The sequence below is a fragment of the Hemibagrus wyckioides genome, linkage group LG09 (genome assembly GCF_019097595.1).
Source record: "Hemibagrus wyckioides isolate EC202008001 linkage group LG09, SWU_Hwy_1.0, whole genome shotgun sequence".
NCBI classification, from domain to species: domain Eukaryota; kingdom Metazoa; phylum Chordata; class Actinopteri; order Siluriformes; family Bagridae; genus Hemibagrus; species Hemibagrus wyckioides.
In genome coordinates, this window is record NC_080718.1 from 19803157 (window position 1) to 19823296 (window position 20140).

Genomic DNA, 20140 nt, shown 5'->3' on the forward strand with positions numbered 1-20140 from the left:
ACAGGTACATGGGCAGGTAAGGGAGGATTGCTCATAGAGAAGGACGGAGGATAAAGAGAGAGAGAGAGTGAGAGAGAGAGAGATGCACCGTCTACTGACATTCACACAGAGCGCCCTTGTGCCATCCTCCAGGGCCAATTGTGCCTCAGGACAAAGCCGTGATTCAGCACATCCTCCCCTAAGGGACAACTGGAAACTGAAGACGTTGCCCTAACCCCAACCCCTCCCCACCTTCTTTCTTGCCCTCTCCCTGTCTCTCTTTCCTTACTGCTATCTCTTTGTGCTGCCGGCTAGATCCACGCCAGTGCCCGATATCAAAGCAAGGCCATACACAATGCCTGTTTAGAGCTGGAATTCAGAGCCTTTTGGCCTATCAACAGGAATTTCATATGGCAGAGGTCTGTCATATCCTGATCTCTACACCACCTCCAGCAGGACAAGAAGACACCGGCGGGAGGGGGGGGGTAATCTGAACAAAGACATGTTTAACTCAGCTTCTCAACCTGACCGGTGGAAAAAAAAATATCCTGTCTGTGGCTCATCTTTCGAAGTCTTAGAAACATGTTGCTGTTAGATTGCACTGTTAGCCTGGAAGATCCATTTCATATGGGTATGAGTGAGTGTTGATCACTTTCTCTCACTGGAGAGTAACCATAATGAGGATGCTTCCATCCACCTGACTCCTGCAGCCTCTTCACAAGCATTACCAACATGCTGTGTTTTTAAAATGAATACAGCACTTGCATTTTCTGTCTGTCTGTCTGTCTGTCTCACTTACTTTCACTCTCTATTTTTTCTGTCTGTCTCAATCCAGCACCTCTCAGTTTAGCAGTCTATTTCTGCATTAATCACCATGACACAGGCAAGGCAACTCAATTTTCTGCTCCTATAGCTAAGGTGCATGGCGCACTGAAACGGCAGCAAGAGGCATGAAACAGCCAAGCGGGGGCTAATCTTTAGTTACTAGTGTAATTGAAATGCTATCCACACTGTAGGGTGCATTAAAGGCAGATAACGGCAGTTCCTGTGGTCAATTTAAGTAGCTTGACTTCCCCAGGAAAAAAATTGGCTGCCAGATAAGGCAGACAAACCCGGCTAATTCTCCAGGCATGTCGCTCATTGTGATCCAGGAAAAATGATGTTAAAAAAATGAATCACAGAACCAAAAAAAGGGGGGGGGAATCAATTGACCCTCGGGTGGCTTGTGAGCCTGCAAGGCAGATAAACCTAAAAGCTTGGTTAATGTCAGCCTGCCTGTATAGAACAGATAGAGCACTCTGTAAATGAACTAGCTTTGATAAATATATTAAGAAAGGCTGCAAATAAAAGGCAGGGACTTCTCATTTGTAAATAGAAAACCCTGTACATGGAATTAGAATGATAAAATACGGTTCCATGTAATTAAGTTTGTGTAAAAACCCAAAATCCGTTCAAATACCTTCCCCAGAATTGTGAAAAGAAGCTGTCAGTTCGATTAATCTGAACATCACCGACAGAATGTACTGAACAAAATGAAGCTGCAGATAAAACCGGGCATAGCATTTTGATAAGTAATTCCTGTATCATTTCTTTGCTTCTGTGATCATTTTATTTAATCCACCACCCCCAGTTATGTGGTAAGCCATGTACAAAGGCAGTGCTGGCCAGGCCACCAGAGCCTTAATCCACCATATAGCATGTGTAAAATAGGAAAAGGTTTTTTTAGGGAGGGGTGGGCGACGTTGTTCGGCACTGCAAGTGATAGAGGAAGCAGGATCACGGTTGGGAGCACGGGCGGAGGCGTAAGATCTTCCTTTTTTGCTTAAACGTATCAAAGTGAATAAATATATATCAAACAGAGTGTTAAAGACTACTGATAGCTCGGTCGCTTACTAGCCATGGAGGATCAGGAGGTTGAGAAGGATGTGGAAACGGGGAAGGACTGTAAATAAAAATGCTTTGCACAGTTTATGAGCATTAGTCTGGCCTTGGCTGGAAGGGAGAGGCATGTGAAGCCTTTCAAAAATGAAAGGCCGAGCTATGCTGGTGACAGAGATAGCAACATCAAGACTTGACTTACCAGTTGTTTACTTGTAAGATGGTGAGGCCTGTGTCTTGGGCTAGCTGCTTTTTCTGTTCTTCTGATGGGTATGGGTGCTAAAAAAAAAGAAAAAAAAAAGAAAGGTTTTAGTTTTTTTTCTACTGATGGCTTAAACATGAATGTGTGAAACTTATTGTTGTGTGACTCAAATCAGTGCTGGTGTTTATGTGTTAAACATGTGTCCATGCCAAGTGAGTTGTGTAACACAGAGCCCTACTATGGTTACACTAACAGAATAGTGTGCATGTTTAGTCATGACCTCCACCCTACTCAAATGCTCATGTGTACACACACATACACGTATGCCTGTTAGGGGCAGTAAAACAAGTTTGTCAGTGGCAGCAATGCTGCTCCACCCCAAAGAGATAACCACAACTCCAAACAGTGCACACTTCCACTTTTTACACATACAGATTGTTTGTAACATGCAGATCATTCCACTTGGCACTTCCTCTGAACTCCACAGAATTCCCCTGCTGAACAAAGCCCAGGCCTGAGTGAATAAGGACAGAATAAATCTTCCATTCCTAGGCTGCTACAACGGGGAAAACATATGAGGCTAATTTCTCTCATCCCTGGTGTCTTTTCATCCACCGCTCCTGAAGGCTGGCCAAATAAGTAAAGCAAGACGTTTTTCTGAAAGATCTCCCATCGCTGCAAGTTCTACCTGAAAATATAATTCCCCAGCCACGGATGTAATGACACAATTTGTGTCAGCTTCAATATGCCAAATACAAGACAACAGAAATGACAGGCCTGGATTTTTTTTTCTTCTCTCGCCTGTCTGAGCTGTGAAGCATGACAAAACAACCCAGATCTGTAGTGACAGATGTCTTTAAGAGCCAGATTAAGGCTCAAAGCTCACAACAGAACAAACATCATACCTCACTTTTACATTCAACACCAAAACACAAGCACTTGCACAATCACAGCACTCATATACACACATTCAATGAGTTGCATTTTGCATTTAGTAGTACGAGGGTGTGCAATATATACAAAATTGTTTTCATATTACTATCTTTTGAGACGTACTGTATGTGTCCACAACCAGGCATGAAACAGACAGTTTAAGGTGCAAATTCCCATTTGATTAATGTCATAAAAACATTCAAAGAATGCTTGTAATTAATACAAAAACTACCCAAACTGATCATGAAACGGTTACAAAAGAATGTTTAATCACTTTTCTGCTTGTGTATACTTCTATACAGCTTTTAATACTCTAACATTTTTAACAAAGAAATATGATAACACTTGCATAAAAATGCATTTTGTGATTGCTGGGTGATGACATCTTTTTGGCAAAAAGAGCTCCAATTTTTTCCTTCCTGCACAGACACATGTGTGATTGTGTATGAGGGGTTGTGTGTGTGTGTGTGTATTTTTTTTCCTTTCCCCTTTCATCAGTGAACAACAATGCATAACCAGAGCTGACTGTCTGAATGCTCTGCCTTAGCCTCCTCATATTAACTGGGTTGAGCCATGATACAGCACAGAGGCTATAATGATACTGCGCTGGGGTGATGGGGGAAAGAGAGAGAGAGAGAGAGAGAGAGAGAGAGAGGACAACAGCAGATTGGATGTGGTCCTCAGTCATTTACATTGTATTAAGGCTTCCTGGGCCGCTTGGGCCCGGCACGGGTCATCAATCGGCCCGTGGCAGGCTGTGGCGCAGCACAGCCTGGTGATAAATGCATGCTTCTCTGCCTGCAACAAAATGAATGGATTGAACAAACAAGAAAGATGTCTCATCAAGGAGAGTGGAGATATTAAAACCCCAAGCAGAAAAAAAGAAAGGAGGGAAAAAACCCTGAGTAAGGAGATTTTCTGTGACCACAGAGACATGACACTGAAAAAAAAATCCTATTTCATTCAGTAGGACTCCGTCAGCTCTGTTCTGCACGCTGCAGTGAATGCAGGCTTGCATCTTCCATCCCTCTCTATCTGACTCCCCCTCCTCACCTGTCTCACTACCTCTGTCCATCCCTGCTTTTTTACAGATTGTTGACCACCTACTCTTTCCACTCATGCCTTCAAATTGAATGAGTGGTAATAAAAAGTGATAAATATATCAAGGGGGTGAAAATACACTGGATAGAATGGGTTGGATTTTGTTTTTGGAGAGACAGAGGTAAGTAAATATATACAGATCGTCTTTTCTAGTCTTCTCCCTCAGTGCCTCTGAAGAACATGCTTACTTAATGACTGAAATGCAAACTTGCTGCGAGAGATCAGAGAAATGATTGAAAATCTCCTTGCTCGCTTCAAATCCAATCAATAGAGCGAATTACAAACTCCCAGTCCAATATCCTGAGAAACTGATTGACCACAAAATGTGAAGAAGTGCAGTCTATAAATAATTAGGCAGAGAAATGAGCAGGTTATTTTATTGCAGAGGCCAGCGCTAGCCTCCGATCGAAACAACTCTGTTAATTATGCTGCGGCCTGTTAATGGCACTGGTGCTTTGCTTTCCCCCACAACACTCTATCTGTCTCTCTTTCTCTCCCTCCCTCCCTCTCTCTCTCTCTCTCACACACACACACACACGCTTACACACATGCTCATTCTCACTCACTCATCCTCATGGGATACACCATTGGCTCACGCAGTCCACTGCAAGTACATGTTGGGTTTTTTATTTCCCAAAGTGCATATAGTGTGTGTGTGTGTCTGTGTGTGTGTGTTCTTGTTCACGCGGGTGTGAGTGCTTGCAGTTTTGCAATCGGTTAAATTACAGAGTGCTGCGGTCGAACGTAATGACCGCTGTAGCGTCAGCCCCCAACATCACCCCCAACATCATCCATGTACCCGTACTAATACAGTGCAATCCCCAAGACACACACATACACACACACACACACACACCACTCGTAAGAGCAGTGGGCTGACCATGCTGCTGATGGATGACTTCATCAGTGGAGGAGCAGACTGCAGGTCAGGGGAGAAGGAATCCTGCCGTTTTCTTCATGCTAATGAAGCTCTGCAAATCACATGCTTTTTTCCCTTCTACACACACAGCCCCATATATTACACTACACACCTCTTAAATGCCCCACCCCCAACCCATGTCTACAGACTAATGTGTTTATTAACAGCAGGCACCTGCAATATTATAACCTGGTTATAATGCTAATATTACATTTGTTATAATAATAATAATAATAATAATAATAATAATAATAATAATAATAATCATAATAATCATAATAATAATAATTTATTCTTTATATCATACCCACTCAATTTTGTTAACAGTTTCTTTGAAAATTTGTAATATATGACATACATAAAACATACATTACAGATAAATTATTACTCTTGTTGCCTCATTGCATCATAATCGTTGTAATCAGGTCTTGCTGAATTTGAACAAAAACTGTTTTCAATGGTGTATGTACAGCTGAGTGTATGTACAGCTGAGTGTATTTACAGCTGAGTGTTTCTCAGTAAAGTGTGAGCTGACACTTAGGTGCGACATCTTGGTTAAATAATTCATTGAAAAAGAGCGCCTTGTTTAAAATAAAAGATAGCATTTTGGCAATTTGTTCTGTCTCCATTGTGTGTAGGTGTGTGTGGCTGTGTTGGGGTGTGTGGTGCAAGTTAAAGAGAGGTTAGTGTTTTGTGTTTGTTTTATTTTCTTTGGGAGTAAGCTGCTTCCTGACAACAGGGTGAAAATGGGCAAGAATGCAACAAGACTCAATGAGTCAGACTGCCAACTGAACTGCCACACCCAGCCCCTGGAAACACACACACACACACACCTCTATGTTTTTATGATTTAGGATGAGCTACAACATACATGACCTCAAATCAAAATGTATGTTCTAGAAGTTTTATCACAGTCCTTTACACAGATACACTTTCCTGGAATCCTGCATGACCCACAAAGCCACAGTTAGCATGGCACATGCATGGTGCAGAGCCGCTACACTTGTTTCTTTGGAAGAAAAATTATAATCTAATGAGTGCTTGGGCACCAGAAGCCACACAGAAGTGGCAGACAGCCACTATGTGTGTCTCTCTCCTTCTTTATTTCTTTTTCTCTCTCCGTAGCAATGCCCCTTCCACATTCGCTGTCTCCAGTCCTATCTTGCAATGCTGGCTCTGTGCCAGTCCCCTGTTTTGCTCTACATTGTTAATTTATGTTCACTGAAGAGTTGCAAGGTTCTCCAACAACTTTGGCTATCAGTTCGCTTGCCAAGCAAACTGTTGCCTTGCAAAAAGAGCGAATTGCATGGCATGATGGGGAGGGGTAATGGGGAGGGGTGAGTCAGCCCCTGAGGATGTCCTAGAACAGGGCTGTTGAGGGCAAACATGCATTAGGGCTAAAAAGCAATCACTCCCACACTCTTTCCCAAGGCTATCTGAGGGCAACATACACACGCACAGTGTTCAGTGCCAAGAAACACCCGGCGGACAGTTACCAGAATGTTTAGTCTTTAACTTTGGTTCATAGCAGGGGCTGCCCTCAAGTCCAAAGTTATTAAGTGAACTGGGCTTCCTCTACTTTGATATTGATTTTCCACTAAAAAACCTGAAAATTAACAAGCTGTATTATTAAGAGCAAGCACAAATCAACTGGTCACAAACTAGGCATCTCATATACTCTATATAGCCTAATCCACACTCAAGAGACTTTGTGTGTGTGTGTGTGTGTGTTTGAGGAGGGCGGGGTGCAGCAGTAATAGTAGGGATGAGGGAGGACCTTATGACTTGGGGGACAAAAGCCCCTCTTTGTTTCTTTTGCTGCCAACTTGCGCCATGGCCTGCAGCCATAGTGATGAGGCTGTTTAATCATCAGATCAAGTTCGTGGCTTCCCTTTCCACCATGGCTCGCCAGCCCTTTCAAGGGGAGCAACCTGATCTGCATGTCCTTGCAGGGGAGAGAGGGATAAGGAGGAGGAAGAGAGGTTGAATCTGCCTCTCATCCATTCAGTCACTGGATTCAACCCATTCAGACCAATTCAATCCTCTGTCCAAGACTCATCCTACACACTAGGAGTTTAACCTAGTTTATTAGAGTTGTCTAGAGGTGTCTCACTTTGTTACTCGTGCTGCCTTATGCCTTATTCGGCCTTAACACCCATCAGGCCGAGACTCAGTTTCAGAAACTCTTGACAATGGACTTATCAATGGCTTTCATTGTTAACTTCATTCACATATTCTTTTGAAGTAGGGGCTCACTACTGTTTATGGGAGCAGTAATGGGATAACGGCTGAGGGCTGTCATTGTTGGACACTGCGGTCAAACCCAGGCCAGGGGTGTAAAAGTGAAAGGGAGAGGCCCATGGCTGGGGCAGGAGGCATGGCAAAGCCCAGGCACTTGTCACTATTGCCTGTCATAAAGTGATGTGACTACTCAAGCTTGAAGCCAAATTGGGCTAGTCTAGTGCATAAACATCAACACCAATTTAATAGCCTGAGCACACATTGTAAAGCAGCAAATGGAATGGATACACCTAGCATAAGGCCTAAGGACTTTCCAATACAAATGAAGCATTCAAATATATGCCATGTTTCACATCCATCACTTTCTGAGAATGCTTATACTTGTTCTCTCTTACATAACACAATTCTGTAATCTTGTAATCTAATTTTGTTAGTTTTATTGTTTCCTAAGGTATAATCCAAATGTTTGTACAATGTCAAAATGTTTTTGTATTGCTAATTATGTAGACATTTGGTCACTATGAAGAGCTCAAGACATACCCTGCCCCCACTAAACACCTCCCACCCTTGAGCAATGTCCCTTGTTCTGTTTTAGCAGACTCTGTAATGACTTTATCGGTCTGGATGGCACCAATAAGCAACAGACTCTGGATTCCTCATGGCACAGGCATTAGACCATTAGGCATCTAACTACCCCCAACTACTGCTTCAGCACAATCCCAATCTCCCCAGTTCCAAGATCCCCAAGGCTCCAAGTCTTTTCTTTCATTCTTTCATATACATTGCTCTCACTACTGCAGGAAAAGGGGGTTATTGTTCACTTGTGAATGCTGAAGAGATCCTGGTTCTCAAATATAGCATAACTCAGTGGTTAAAAAAAAAAACAACACTAATCACCCTAATCACAGAGCCCAGAGTCCTTCAGTCAGCCATCCCCATGTCTGAGAGGGGGCTCAGGAGTGTGCAGCTGATCTCAAGCTTTACTTCCCATTGTGGTGCTGCTTTGCTTTGAGATTGAAACTGGAATGGGGCAAGGGTCTGATATAAGACTGTAGTAAAGGCTTATCTATAGAAAGAAAAATGCCATGTATTTAGTCTACAAAGCTTGCTTCTAGAAGAGGCACTCCCAATACTCTCTTTTTTGAAGTACAATGCTAATGCGAAGGAGTATTTACATAGACAACAGATCTCCTTTTTTTTCAGAGGAAGACATTTGTTTAGGGAGATTAACCTAAAATAGCTAAACTTAGCAAATTTCCGCTGTAACACCAGCAGAACAAACAAAAACCTTCAAGGCTAGAGCATAATGTCAAAAGAACAAGAGCAAATCTGTGATGTCAAACTTGGTTTAAGGTCAAAACTCTCAGAAGAGTAAGCCCAACATTTAGCCATTAGCTGGGAATGTGGGGCAGGCTGCAAACAGCTGCAGGGGCCACTTCCTGTAGGTTAATGATGCTAAAAGTGTAGAAGTCAAGCATAGCGTCCATTTACCCGGCTCTGAGGGGAGAACTAAACAACATCTCAGGCTAAACCCCTCCACACACACCCACACACACACACTCATCTTTGTGAAAGCAAAAGACACTTGAGACAGCAGAAGCAGAAAAGTATAACTACACATAACTAAAGGCCACTCCATTAGCATTTGCAGGAACACTTCTTGATGACAGACAGAGCTGAGCCAAACCTCAATCCTTCAGCAGTACCTGTGGTATGTTGCATGCAGGAATGACACGTGGACCTTTCAAAAATGCTCATCTTCCGTGTTAGCTACACATGAGAAAAACAATCCTGTGATTTTTGAGCATCTAGGTGGTGTATTTGCTATTAATTTAAATGCTTTGGAGGCTTCAACAATCTCCATGTTTCAGAGTTGAGATGGAAGAGGAGTTTAAATAGCTCTTAGAGGCACAGGGCAGATAGAGGACTGGAGGGATTTAAGCAGTGCCATGTCAGCCTCCTTTAAGAGCATTCCAGTAGCCCCTTTACCCTGTAGTACTCTTCTGCTCAATCCTGCCCCTAGGCCTGCTGACCTCTGACCTGGTCGGTCGGCTTGGCTATAGACTCCTCGTTTGTTACTGGTTTTATCCACTGACAAAGCAGGCAGGAAGCTGGCAACTGCCCAACAGCCCCATGGGAGGATGACCATCAGCTTGCTCAGCTTACCACTTATTAGAGGAAGAGAGGGGAGGGGGAGGGGACTGTTGCGAGGGCTGAATCAGAAACGTGCCTGACCTTTTTTCTCTTGCCGACAGTTTTTCTAACTAATGAAACATGAAAAAAGCCTGGAAGCCACAAACGTTCTCGTCTCCTGCTAACCCGATCAGCAACGCATGTTAGCGCATATCAGGCAGCAGTCCAGGGACCTGACACAGAGTCTGACTCTCATCTGTGTAACAGCACACTGAAATATTATATCTCTCTCACACACACATACAAGCTTCATAAAATCCACCTTCTTCAATTCTTAGTTTACATCACACTGCCCTCTAATTAAATAACACATTTTAGCCTTAAATCTTGTAATTTTCAAAAATAATACACTCTTTCTTCCCCTTCCCAACCTGTACCTCATACTGAGGCATCAAAGGGAGCTAGAGTAATCCAAACATAGCCACTACCCACAAAGCTCACGCGCTGTCTTAGAAGGGAGGATAAAGGGAGATTTGGAGATCCACTAAGAGCTTTTTGGACTGACCCAAGCCGCAAACAGGAGACAGTGAGCTCAAGCTCTGTGCTTTCTACACAGCCTGAGAGTGCAGAGGTCTTCTGACTATAGCAGGTTAGGAATACAGGGGAAGGTTATTAACCTCTAGGGCTAAAATGCACTCTGATGACTCCCTGGCTCAGAAACTGTTGACAAGCATCTGTGTTCTTTTCAACAACTTATTGAGCTACCCCCACTACCGGCACTGCCCCCTTCCCTTGTCAGGAATGTAACACAACCTCTAACTCGTAACCCAAGGCCCTCCACTACTGCATCACTCTGATGTGAGGTGTAAGACAGCTGTTGTTGAATTTTTTAATGCACTTACATTTCACACTCTGTCACCCAGCCGCTGCCTCCACTAATGTTTCACGACGCAATCAAGCGAGGGAAAGTACAGTAGACTTTGATCAGCAGTAATCAGAGTCCATGCTACTATAATGGAGTATGAAAGTGCTTCAGTAATGCTTGCACTATTGATAGTGCAGCTCTATTTCGAAGGCATAAAGGCTTACTTTCTTTTTTGAAAAAAAACAAACAAAAAAAACAACACCACCCAAGTCATTATCCAGTGCTAAAGCTGGAGCCAGGCAGGCAAAACTTTTTCCCACCAGGTTTACAATAACATACTTCAAATTTACCTTCATATTTTAGACTGTCTCAATAGCCTGGACTGGGAGGCCCATTCAGTCTGTTGATTGACATTAATGTCTCAGGAAGTCATTTTTGTGAGTGAACCCTGCTGACTTACACCAGGGCCACTATGGAGGGGAACTTTATGTCTTTCTGACCAGTCTGGGACCTGGTGTGGAGGTGATTTGCGTGAATGTAGAAAATAGAGGACAATGGGCCCAGTCACCCCTTGGGCAAACCAACCAGGGGGCCTGTGCCAAGAAGGCCTGGATGGAGTGTATTTGGCTGTTGTGGTTAAAGACATACGGCAGACATCTTGAAGCGGCTTTGCAGATCACTCTAATTCTGGGGGCTTGAGATGGTTCTCCACAATTCCATTACTGTCAGTGGTTACCACATCTATTATAGCAATTACAAGCAGTTTTCAACACTAGGAATGCTACAAGTAAGAATTGTTAACATCTGCAAAGCTTGTTCCATGTGTCAGAGGTTGTCTTTGCTTAAACACACATCTTTTCCACTCACAGCACGTTTCTTCAATGTCACTCCCCACATTTATTTACTTAATTCCACTCAAACTGTGCCTTAAAGAGATCCCTCTCGGTTTGAGTCCAAATAACTTAAAATGATGCGTGAAGGTTTGCCTTCTTTTTTCTCCATAGGCTTCATTACTTTTTAATATCTGTGCAGGAAGAGGGAAAATGGTGTGGAGATAATCAATGGTATAGAAGCAGTAGGCCATTAATCTCCCAATGGATTCCATTCTAATACACACACTTGCATGGGCAAACATGGGCTCTGTTGAATGCACATGTCTGCCTGGATGGGTGACTTAATGAAACAGCAAACTCTTGCCTTCTCTGAGGAGTTTCCTCTAAGTGAAAAATGAGTCATCCAGCATTTTCAGCGCATCACTGAGGCAAAGGAAGAGATGGCAACAACACATTGAATTCAGAGGAGACTCAAATATGCCCCATGCGAGCGAGCAGCACAATGTGAGCAGCAGGCCGGAAACAGTGGGAGAACTGGAGCAAGTCCCCATGGAGATTTTATCAAAGATCCCTAATGTGAACAAGAGTTCAGCTGATCTGGGAGTAGGACACAAAGACAGGGCAGGGAAGGAAAGGTGACCTGCAGTAATGAAGCAAGGCTGAAGGACAGATAGATAGCCAGGGAAAGAGAGAGATAGGGATATGGGGGAGGGCAGAGAAAGAGGGTAAAGGGAAAATAGGGAGAGATAGAGCGAGAGAGGGAAAGAGGATATGAGAGACAGGATATGAGAAAGATAGAGAGACAGACAGTGAAAGAGAGGTAAAAAAAAAGAAAGAAAAGCCCACCACCTGGGTCTGTTGTGGAATTGGTGAGGTGTGTTTTTACACAGAGATTTGTACATGGTGACCTTCACTCAGGGTGTGCTGTAACTGGAGCTAACTGCTGGTTCTCTAAGACATCATCTCAATGTGCTAAACAGGCACCTGAAGACAGGATTAGCCACTGTGACCCATCCACAAAGATAACAGAGAGGTTCCTGGGTGGAATTAAACCTAATAGCAAATTTAATACACAATAAAACATCTACAGGCATGAGTTTCAGACACACCGGTGGAGAAAATCTAAGATGAATGTCTGGGAGATGGGAGAAAAAGAGCAGTGGGAGACATTTTGGCGAGATCTAGCGAAACTGGTGGGCGGCCTGGCAACCACCAACACAGGGACAACAAGCAGATGATTGTAGGAATAAGCAGGGTGAAGTTTGATATGTTTTTCATGTAGGGAGGGTAGCTTGCGGGTGACAGACACAATGCAGCATGCCTAAGAGGATTGCAGGCAGGGATAGAACATGCTGTAGCCCTGAGGTGGCAGAGATTTTGTGCCTGTGTGGAAATCACTGCTGTCACTATGTGTATGATTCACCCCTGCCAGTGCACTCTGCTGTGACGAATGAGCTGCACTTCATTTGCTGGTGATTATGCGGGTTGCTGGCCCTCTAAACCCCTTTGAACTTGTAATTGCTGCTGGTTTTAAATAATGAACATTAAGGGGGATTCGTAAAAGTGTGGATAATTATAGGTTTCCCCCCATTTTCTTGTGCTTCTTGGAAGAAGAGGAGGAAGAGGAGGAGAAGCAGGGAGGTGGTTCTGGCTGCAGAAGCGTGCCACATTGCGCCAGGCCTTTTTATCTAAATCAGTGTAGCAGCTCGGTTTGTAAGCTTTACAGCAAGCTTTTGTGTGTGAACCTTGGATGCCCTGGGGATACAGGGACTAGCACACAATGATCAATATTCATACAAGATTCACATCTGAAGCCAAAGCCTGCTCTAGTTAGATTTGCATTTACTCTTTTTTTGGTGCCATGTTCCTTGTACCCCAAATGTGATTCCTTTTGATAATGGGCAGTCTGTGATATGTACTTCTCTGTGTTGCCATACATGCTTCCACAAAGTACAATGACCAGGGAAGCTCTGGTATGCTTTTGCTAATAGCTGTAGTTGTAAGGACCAGGGCCAAAACATCACATGGTTTCTCGGGCATTCAGGCAGGGTGATGCCATGTGGTGAAGGGGGTGCGGGCAAATCTTGGGCAGCAGCTTTGAAAATTGTGGGTGGGGAATCATTAGAGACGCAAATGCCATAAGGTGTGAAATTTTTTTTTTTGTCATGGCTAATTAACTATCCGCATCAACATGCAAGTTCACTTTTCCATTAACTTAAAAAATGAAAGGAAATGTTATATAGCAACGTCATCAGAATATCATATGACATATCAACATGTTAAAAAATGTAATGTCACAGTTGTGAAAAGAAATCTAATGACCTAAATATTTTTTGCACACACTGAGGAGAGTGGATACATATATATTTTTTTGTTTTGCTGCAACTACTGATGCTAATTATAGCAACAAACCTATGTTTTAGTTGTTTGATAGATTTTAAATAGGTCAGTCATTACAGCCTATAGGCTACTGGGTATAGTGTAGTGCTTATTCCAAAATATTGTTACATTACGCTAATTCCGAAACTTTGCTTCCGTTGTTTTTAAAGACAGTTGTAGATTTTTCTTACCATGGCTGTCATATTACTATTTATAACATGACAATAGCTTCCCGCCACAAGATATTTTTTAACTCTACTACTTAAGTAGAGTAGGCTATCTGACTAACACCACCAAAACTGGCACCACTTCCTGACTAACACTGTGACTTCATATTCACAACCCTAAACCCAAAAAGATGGCTGAAAACACAAAATGGCAGCAGTTGGTTTTGTGGGGTCCCATGGCAAACCAAACAGACAAACTGAGACCGTTTTTGATTACAGTCCCAACTCCCCCCTCTCTCAACTACCCCCTTCTCTTCTTTTTTTGCCTGCTTTTTGCTACTTCCATGTTTGTGCTGTTTCTTTTCCCCATGCATTTCCCTTCTCCTGGTGTGAGCTGAATATCAAAGGGGTTGTATTAGAGGCCTGCAGCACATAAAGCCATCTCCCAGGACCCTCCTCAGATCCAGAGCCACCATGCTGATTAATGCCACAGCCTGCCCGTGACCTGCCACGGTCCAGCCATGCTAACACCTCTGGCACTGGCTGGTGGAACAGAGAAAGACTACAGGAAAGGAAGGAGGTTTTAAACTCCACGATGTTCCGCATTTAGCCATGAGCGGGAAATCCACATTAAAAAATGGCATGGTAAAGAACGTAAGCATCTGGCCCCTGAAGTCTTCAGTCAGCTTTAGCTTTTCCACACGAGTGTTTATCTCGTCTTGCCCCCACGGCCCATTACATCACTGTGGTGTTTGGAGAAGTAGAGGGCCAAGCATTTTTTTAGTGTGCACACCAGTGTTATTGCTGTGGATGGTTGACTGAGGGTTGGACATTTGGGGCCTCCTGCTGCTAAAGCGTGGGCTGTAGGAGGAGTCTCTAAAGGGGTCTGGAGTTTATAAATCTGACTGCACTGCTCTGCATGCTCTCTGCTCCGTTTGGCTTCTCTTCAGGTCAGAGGAGGTGCAGTCACCTCTGAATGCCAAATCGCCCATCTATGCGGCCCCTGTGGCACGCTTCACTAACCAAGCATGGTAAAAAAAAAACTAGTGCTGCCACATTCTAACATCCAGCACTATCATCTGGAAGTGCAGCACTGAGAGAGCCATGGTTTAAACACATTGGCTTATTCTCTGCTTAGCTACTGGGTTGGAATCTGAGAAACCTCAATCATCCGCACACACTGTGAACAGCTTCTATCCTCTAGTGAAACCTTTCATTTTTGCTCATTCATTAAATAACGACCATGCATTATCAACACCAGTGGAGAAATTACAGAGAGCAAAATAACCACCAGCTGCAAATTACACAAGCAATTACATTGAGGGATAACTTGCTCTCTTACAGCAAGAAAAAAATGTGTAGGTAAATAATAAAAAAAAAAATCCACTGAAGCCAATGAGTCTCAGACATGAGGAACTAGTCATTTTGTTTCACGCTCTTCGCTTAAGCACACTTAGAGATGTTTTAGCATGTTAGAATCCCACAGAGGAATCAACCCTTTAAAGAGAGACTATGACAGCAGGATTAGAAAGCAAAGTCAACAGATTTGATCTTTTAGTAAGAAACAATTCCAGATACCTCTGCTTTAATGCTGTTGTAACACTTGGAGCTGATGGAGGCTTACGAGAGGTGTACTGTAAACAAGGCTTTGTCAGTCACTGAGACGCACAGAGCCAGGAATTAACATTAAGGCCATTGACTTGAAATGCAGACACTGGTGTGGCTTTTCTTATAATTATAGAGTCCACATAAAGCTTAGAAACATGATATGAATGTTTTAAAACTTTCAGTTTTCTTGTTTAAGGCCAAACATGACAGACAGCACATGTCTAGAAAACAAATGTTTTACATAATTCATACTGCATGTGCAAAGCCCGTGTTTTGATTGTCATGGCTCTTCGATACATAAAAGAAAGTGTGTTTAACAGTGAGCCTAGTCATGCCCCCCCAGGTTTACAACTCTATGTGAGAACAAGGGAATCAGAAAACAGATGGCAGACAAGGATGACTTGCATCATCGTTATTGGTCTATAGAGCAGTCTACACTAGAACACACTTTCTGACAAAAGCACAGGCCAGACCTACCCCATTGGTAATTACTTCTATTCAGCGACTTCAAAAACACAGCTACTCCGCAACCCATGCTGACAATTAGTTTTGTGCTCAAAAGCCTCTCATAAGCAACTCATAAACACATGCATATAAATAATTAGGTTTGCTGGTAGAACGCCACAAACATAAACAGCCACATAGATGTATACACACATATACACGGCCTTGGTGCTGAACTGAACTGTTGCCTGGGTTGCCACGGGTGACTGGCGAGCTGACTTCTGGGTTTGGAAGCAAACGAGCACATGACAGATTAGTGTGTGGGCCTCCTTGAGTCCTGCAACCCTCTGACCCCATGGCACCCCAACGTCCACCTCACCCCACCTCTAGCCGAACACAAAACAAGCACTAACCAGGCACTAAATGAAATCACGTCTTCTGAACGCCTAAAGTATTAGCCTTCACAGCACGGCTGCATAGACATGGTGAAACAAAAGTGATGAAGAAAGAATGTGGAAGGAGTAGAACATCTATGTAAGTGTGTGTGTGTGTGTGTGTGTGTATGTACACATGTGTATCTGCACATGTGCCCAATCATTAAAAATGTTTGCAGATGTCCTCCAGCAGTTTAACAGCAGAAGGATAGAAATACATCTGGATCAGAAATAGTTAGAAAGGCAGGGAAAAAAACATAACTGGTTATTCTGCTACTGTCATCTGGGTTCAAGCATCCTTAACAGACCTGGGCACACATATTATTGGCTTAACCTGTTTATTTGTTTATCGGTTCATTTTCCAAAGGCTTTTAAAATCATGTCTCTAAGGGAGTGACCTGGAGGTGACACTGGGTTACTATGGCAATTACTGTTCCTTAGGGAGTAGTGAATGCTGAGCCCTGTGTGTCCAGGATCAGGTAATAGTGAGATTAAAGTCCTCATGAATGCTTTGTTACGCATACAGACGGACACACTTTCCAAAACTTTGGTTTGTGAAAATCTATTTAAATAATCCATGTAGAAGCAATCAATAATTCATACTGAAATTGTTTTAGGCAGCATAGACGATCAGCGACTGCTATGAATGCTAGTTACAGGTTGAAAACGAACCTTATAACATAATCCCATATAAAGACGTGCTAATGTGCTATTAGGTTCTCCCACAGACCTCCAAAATGGTCATGGGATCTATCACTTCTCTTTCAATGACCCCAGGGGAGCAATACACCTGGCTTTGCAGCTTAGCAGCACTTCCCAATCAGGCCAGTCAGGAGGCAGAATGGCACAGAACCTGAGAGGCTTGATCTCAGAGAGACTGAGAAAGAGAGCATGCTACCGTTCCACCATCTGACCAACTCTTAGACCCTTGTAGAAATCCACTCAGCCTTGTTCCTATCCTGCTCAAAGGGGCCTATTTATATTCATTGGTGTTTGAAGGTTTATGTTAGTGAAAAGACAGGCCAGGCCTGGAGTGGTATCTTTGTATCTGAGTGCTTCCTGTTTTTATTGCAAGGCCGACCCTTGTCTTTGCAGGGGCGCAAGGGCTGCTCTAGAGGAGGGAGGACGGGGGCACCAACAGGCTGAGAGAATTCAGAGTAGTTTTCTACTAAAACGTGCCCTCACTTTTTTTTGTCAAATCTAATAGACATTCCTTATCATATATCCTATTTTTTTTTCAAGTCTTCCTTTCTTTGACTTTCCAAGCATGTAAAGCCTAGCAGACGAATCTACCCTGCTGAGAAGTTTACCTTCCTGATAACATAAGCTTGCTGCACTATGGGAAAGATTATAGCAACACACTGGGATTTCCCCTTTCCTAATGGTACTGGAAAACATCCAGAAAAGCTGAGAGAAAAGACAGACAGCCACTGAGTGTGCAAGGCCAGTTTACACCAGCTGATCTCTGCTCCAGTCTGCTGAAAGATGCTGGTTTGTGCGCTACTGCACGCTGTATGAGAGTGCATTAAACTAAATACAAGCACATTTCTGGCTTGCATTCTTCGGAGAGGATGGTGTGGGACCAGGCATCTTTCCCATCCCTTAGGAAGCTGTTGGTGGGTGCCAATTGAAGCGGTCCTTTTAAGCAGAGACAATTGTAATGGCGAAAAGCTCAGTGAGATTTCTCCCATGAAAGTGTGGGGTCAAAGTGTGCAGGGGAGGCAGGAGAGGGGAGGGCCATCGATTTTGTTATACTGAATCCAAAAGCCAACAATTGTTACTGTTGGCCTGTGTTGTTTTTCCGCGCACGGGCAGGGGGGCTGTCCTTTTGAGCTTTTCAGAAAAGGTGACAATGGCTAGATGTTGAGAACATATGTAGAGAGACCCCTGGAGCTCATGGAAGAGTAGCTCCATGCTGGCCTGAGCATTTGAGAAAATACAACCCTACTCCTTTCATTCTGCCCTCTCTAATGAATGCCTGAATGCCAGAATGCCCCAATAGGCCATTCAGGGGCCAAAGTCCCCAAGAATTCTCTCTAGCACAAACGCATCCTGAAATAGGAAATACATTTGCTTAACAAATTAAAGTAAAAAGCAAAAGAGTTGGATGTGCTAGTGTGTGGTATGCATATGTGTGTGTGTGTGTGACCAAGTAAGGAATTGTATAGGGGCTGAAGTGAGTAGTAGAGGATAATTCAATTAGGCCTTTTTTTCACAGGAAAAACTAAAAGGTAGGTTAAAAGGAAAGGATTATTGCTTGTACAAGTCCAACCAGGGTTTTTCACAAAAGGCTCCAAAAAAGATGGGAGAAAACATGTAAAAAGCAAGAGAGCTACCAAAAGAAGAAGAAAATGGGGTCTTGAAAGCTGTACTTCCATGAATTAAAAAAAATACTCAGAGGCTTAATCTATCAGGCTTTATTCTCTCTCTCCCTTTCTTCTTTTTGTCTCTCTCTCTCTCTCTCTCTCACTCTCCCTCTTCTCATTCACTATTTTAAAACAATTCTAAAGAAAATTGGTGGAAAAGGCTGTATAGCACTCTGTGAATCAGCCTTCATTTTGCAGTGCAATCGCAGGAGCTAAGAGAAGCCACAATAGGCATTCCTTGAGTCGCCAGGAAAAACGCCTAATGATCCCTCAATAAAGCAAGAAATTTCTGCATGGTGTGAGCCAAGTAAATTAACCAGGAGGCGTGTGTGTGTAAAAAAAAAAAAAACACTGTGGTAGGTGGCTCAAAGGAGGCCTCTAAATTTTTCTTCCCACTCGTCAAGCAACTTCAAGCATGAAGAAAGTGAATAAAGAATAAAAATAATGCCTGCGATGTTATCTCTTCCTAACACTCATTCTCAAATGAAAGATGTTTTACTGATTTACTGAAAATTTCCAGCAGAGGAGATGTAGCCATGAACAGCTGTGAAGTCATTTTGATAATGATGGGAATAATAAGCACATGGCAAGGTTCAGGGCTCGGCTGTTGAAGCTTCACTGCTCCTGAATAGGGAAAAGTGATTAAACAGCTCCTGATTATCCCTGACCAATATGTAATGGATTTACAGGCCTTTCAATTAGGCTGCATTTGCAGGACCTCATTATTTGGGCTTTGCTTAGGTAATCAGGGTTGGGGTTAACGCTCCTGCATTGGGGGTTCTACAGCCAGCACGGCCAAAGAGGGCACGTGACCTTGTGACGCATACAGATCACAGGGCTTAAGGCCGCCGTCTTCATATTCACACGCACAGACAGACGGACACAGACACACATGGCTCAACTTCCTGCATAGCCCCTTATGTAGCCGCATGCTCAGGAACAGAGTTCCATGTAACCTGACCTTTTGGGTCCAAATCAATACAGCTTCTAGTCTCCGATCATGTCCTGACATTAGAGAGGGCAATGGAACATGACCGTCTTTGGCCCCTCACTCACCCCCACCAGCCTGGCCCCCTCTGGCCTCCTCTTACCCGGCTTACCCAGGCAACCCACACACAAAGACACACCAAACACCAGGCACGATCTCATATGCCCTCCCTAATCACAACACACAATATCTATAATGCATTTCTTAAATATTTAATTTGATGACGCATAAGTGTGATTGCTGCACTAAGCACTGAGTGTGAGATAAATGTATAGCCAAGATGAATAAACTAAAGGGTTCTTTAATTTTTCACTGACAAAACTATAATGAGTATTTAGTCGGTGTCAGCCACAGACTTTGGAGTGAAAGGTAATGAGATACTAGAAAATTGTTGTGGTTTCAGGAAGCCTCTTTGTGGTTGGAGAGGAAGAATGTTGAGAGTTGTGCAAGCTCAGGCTACATGTCTCAGTGGTTCAAGTCTGTTTTCAACAGGGGAAAGCGGGCCAGCTGATTGTGTTGACCCCAGGAAAATACCAATATAAATCAATGGAAATGTAAATCAATCTGACTTCAATTCACTCACATTCAGGTGAGTATACAGACATGTTTATGAATGTGGGTATTGTGGGAAGTGTGGTATCATGTACAACTGTGCAATAGAAGGCGAGTA

General features: G+C 43.3%; 1 protein-coding gene across 10 annotated transcripts in view; it reads right to left on the reverse strand.

Moving 5' to 3' along the window:
* Nucleotides 1–20140, reverse strand: part of meis2a (Meis homeobox 2a) — a 67713-nt gene that overhangs the window by 19667 nt on the left and 27906 nt on the right. For all 10 annotated transcript variants that reach the window (XM_058400114.1, XM_058400115.1, XM_058400113.1 and 7 more), the window contains exon 10: nt 2060–2136. In XM_058400114.1, the coding sequence (XP_058256097.1) occupies nt 2060–2136 (77 nt within the window). The remainder of the gene's footprint in view (nt 1–2059; nt 2137–20140) is intronic.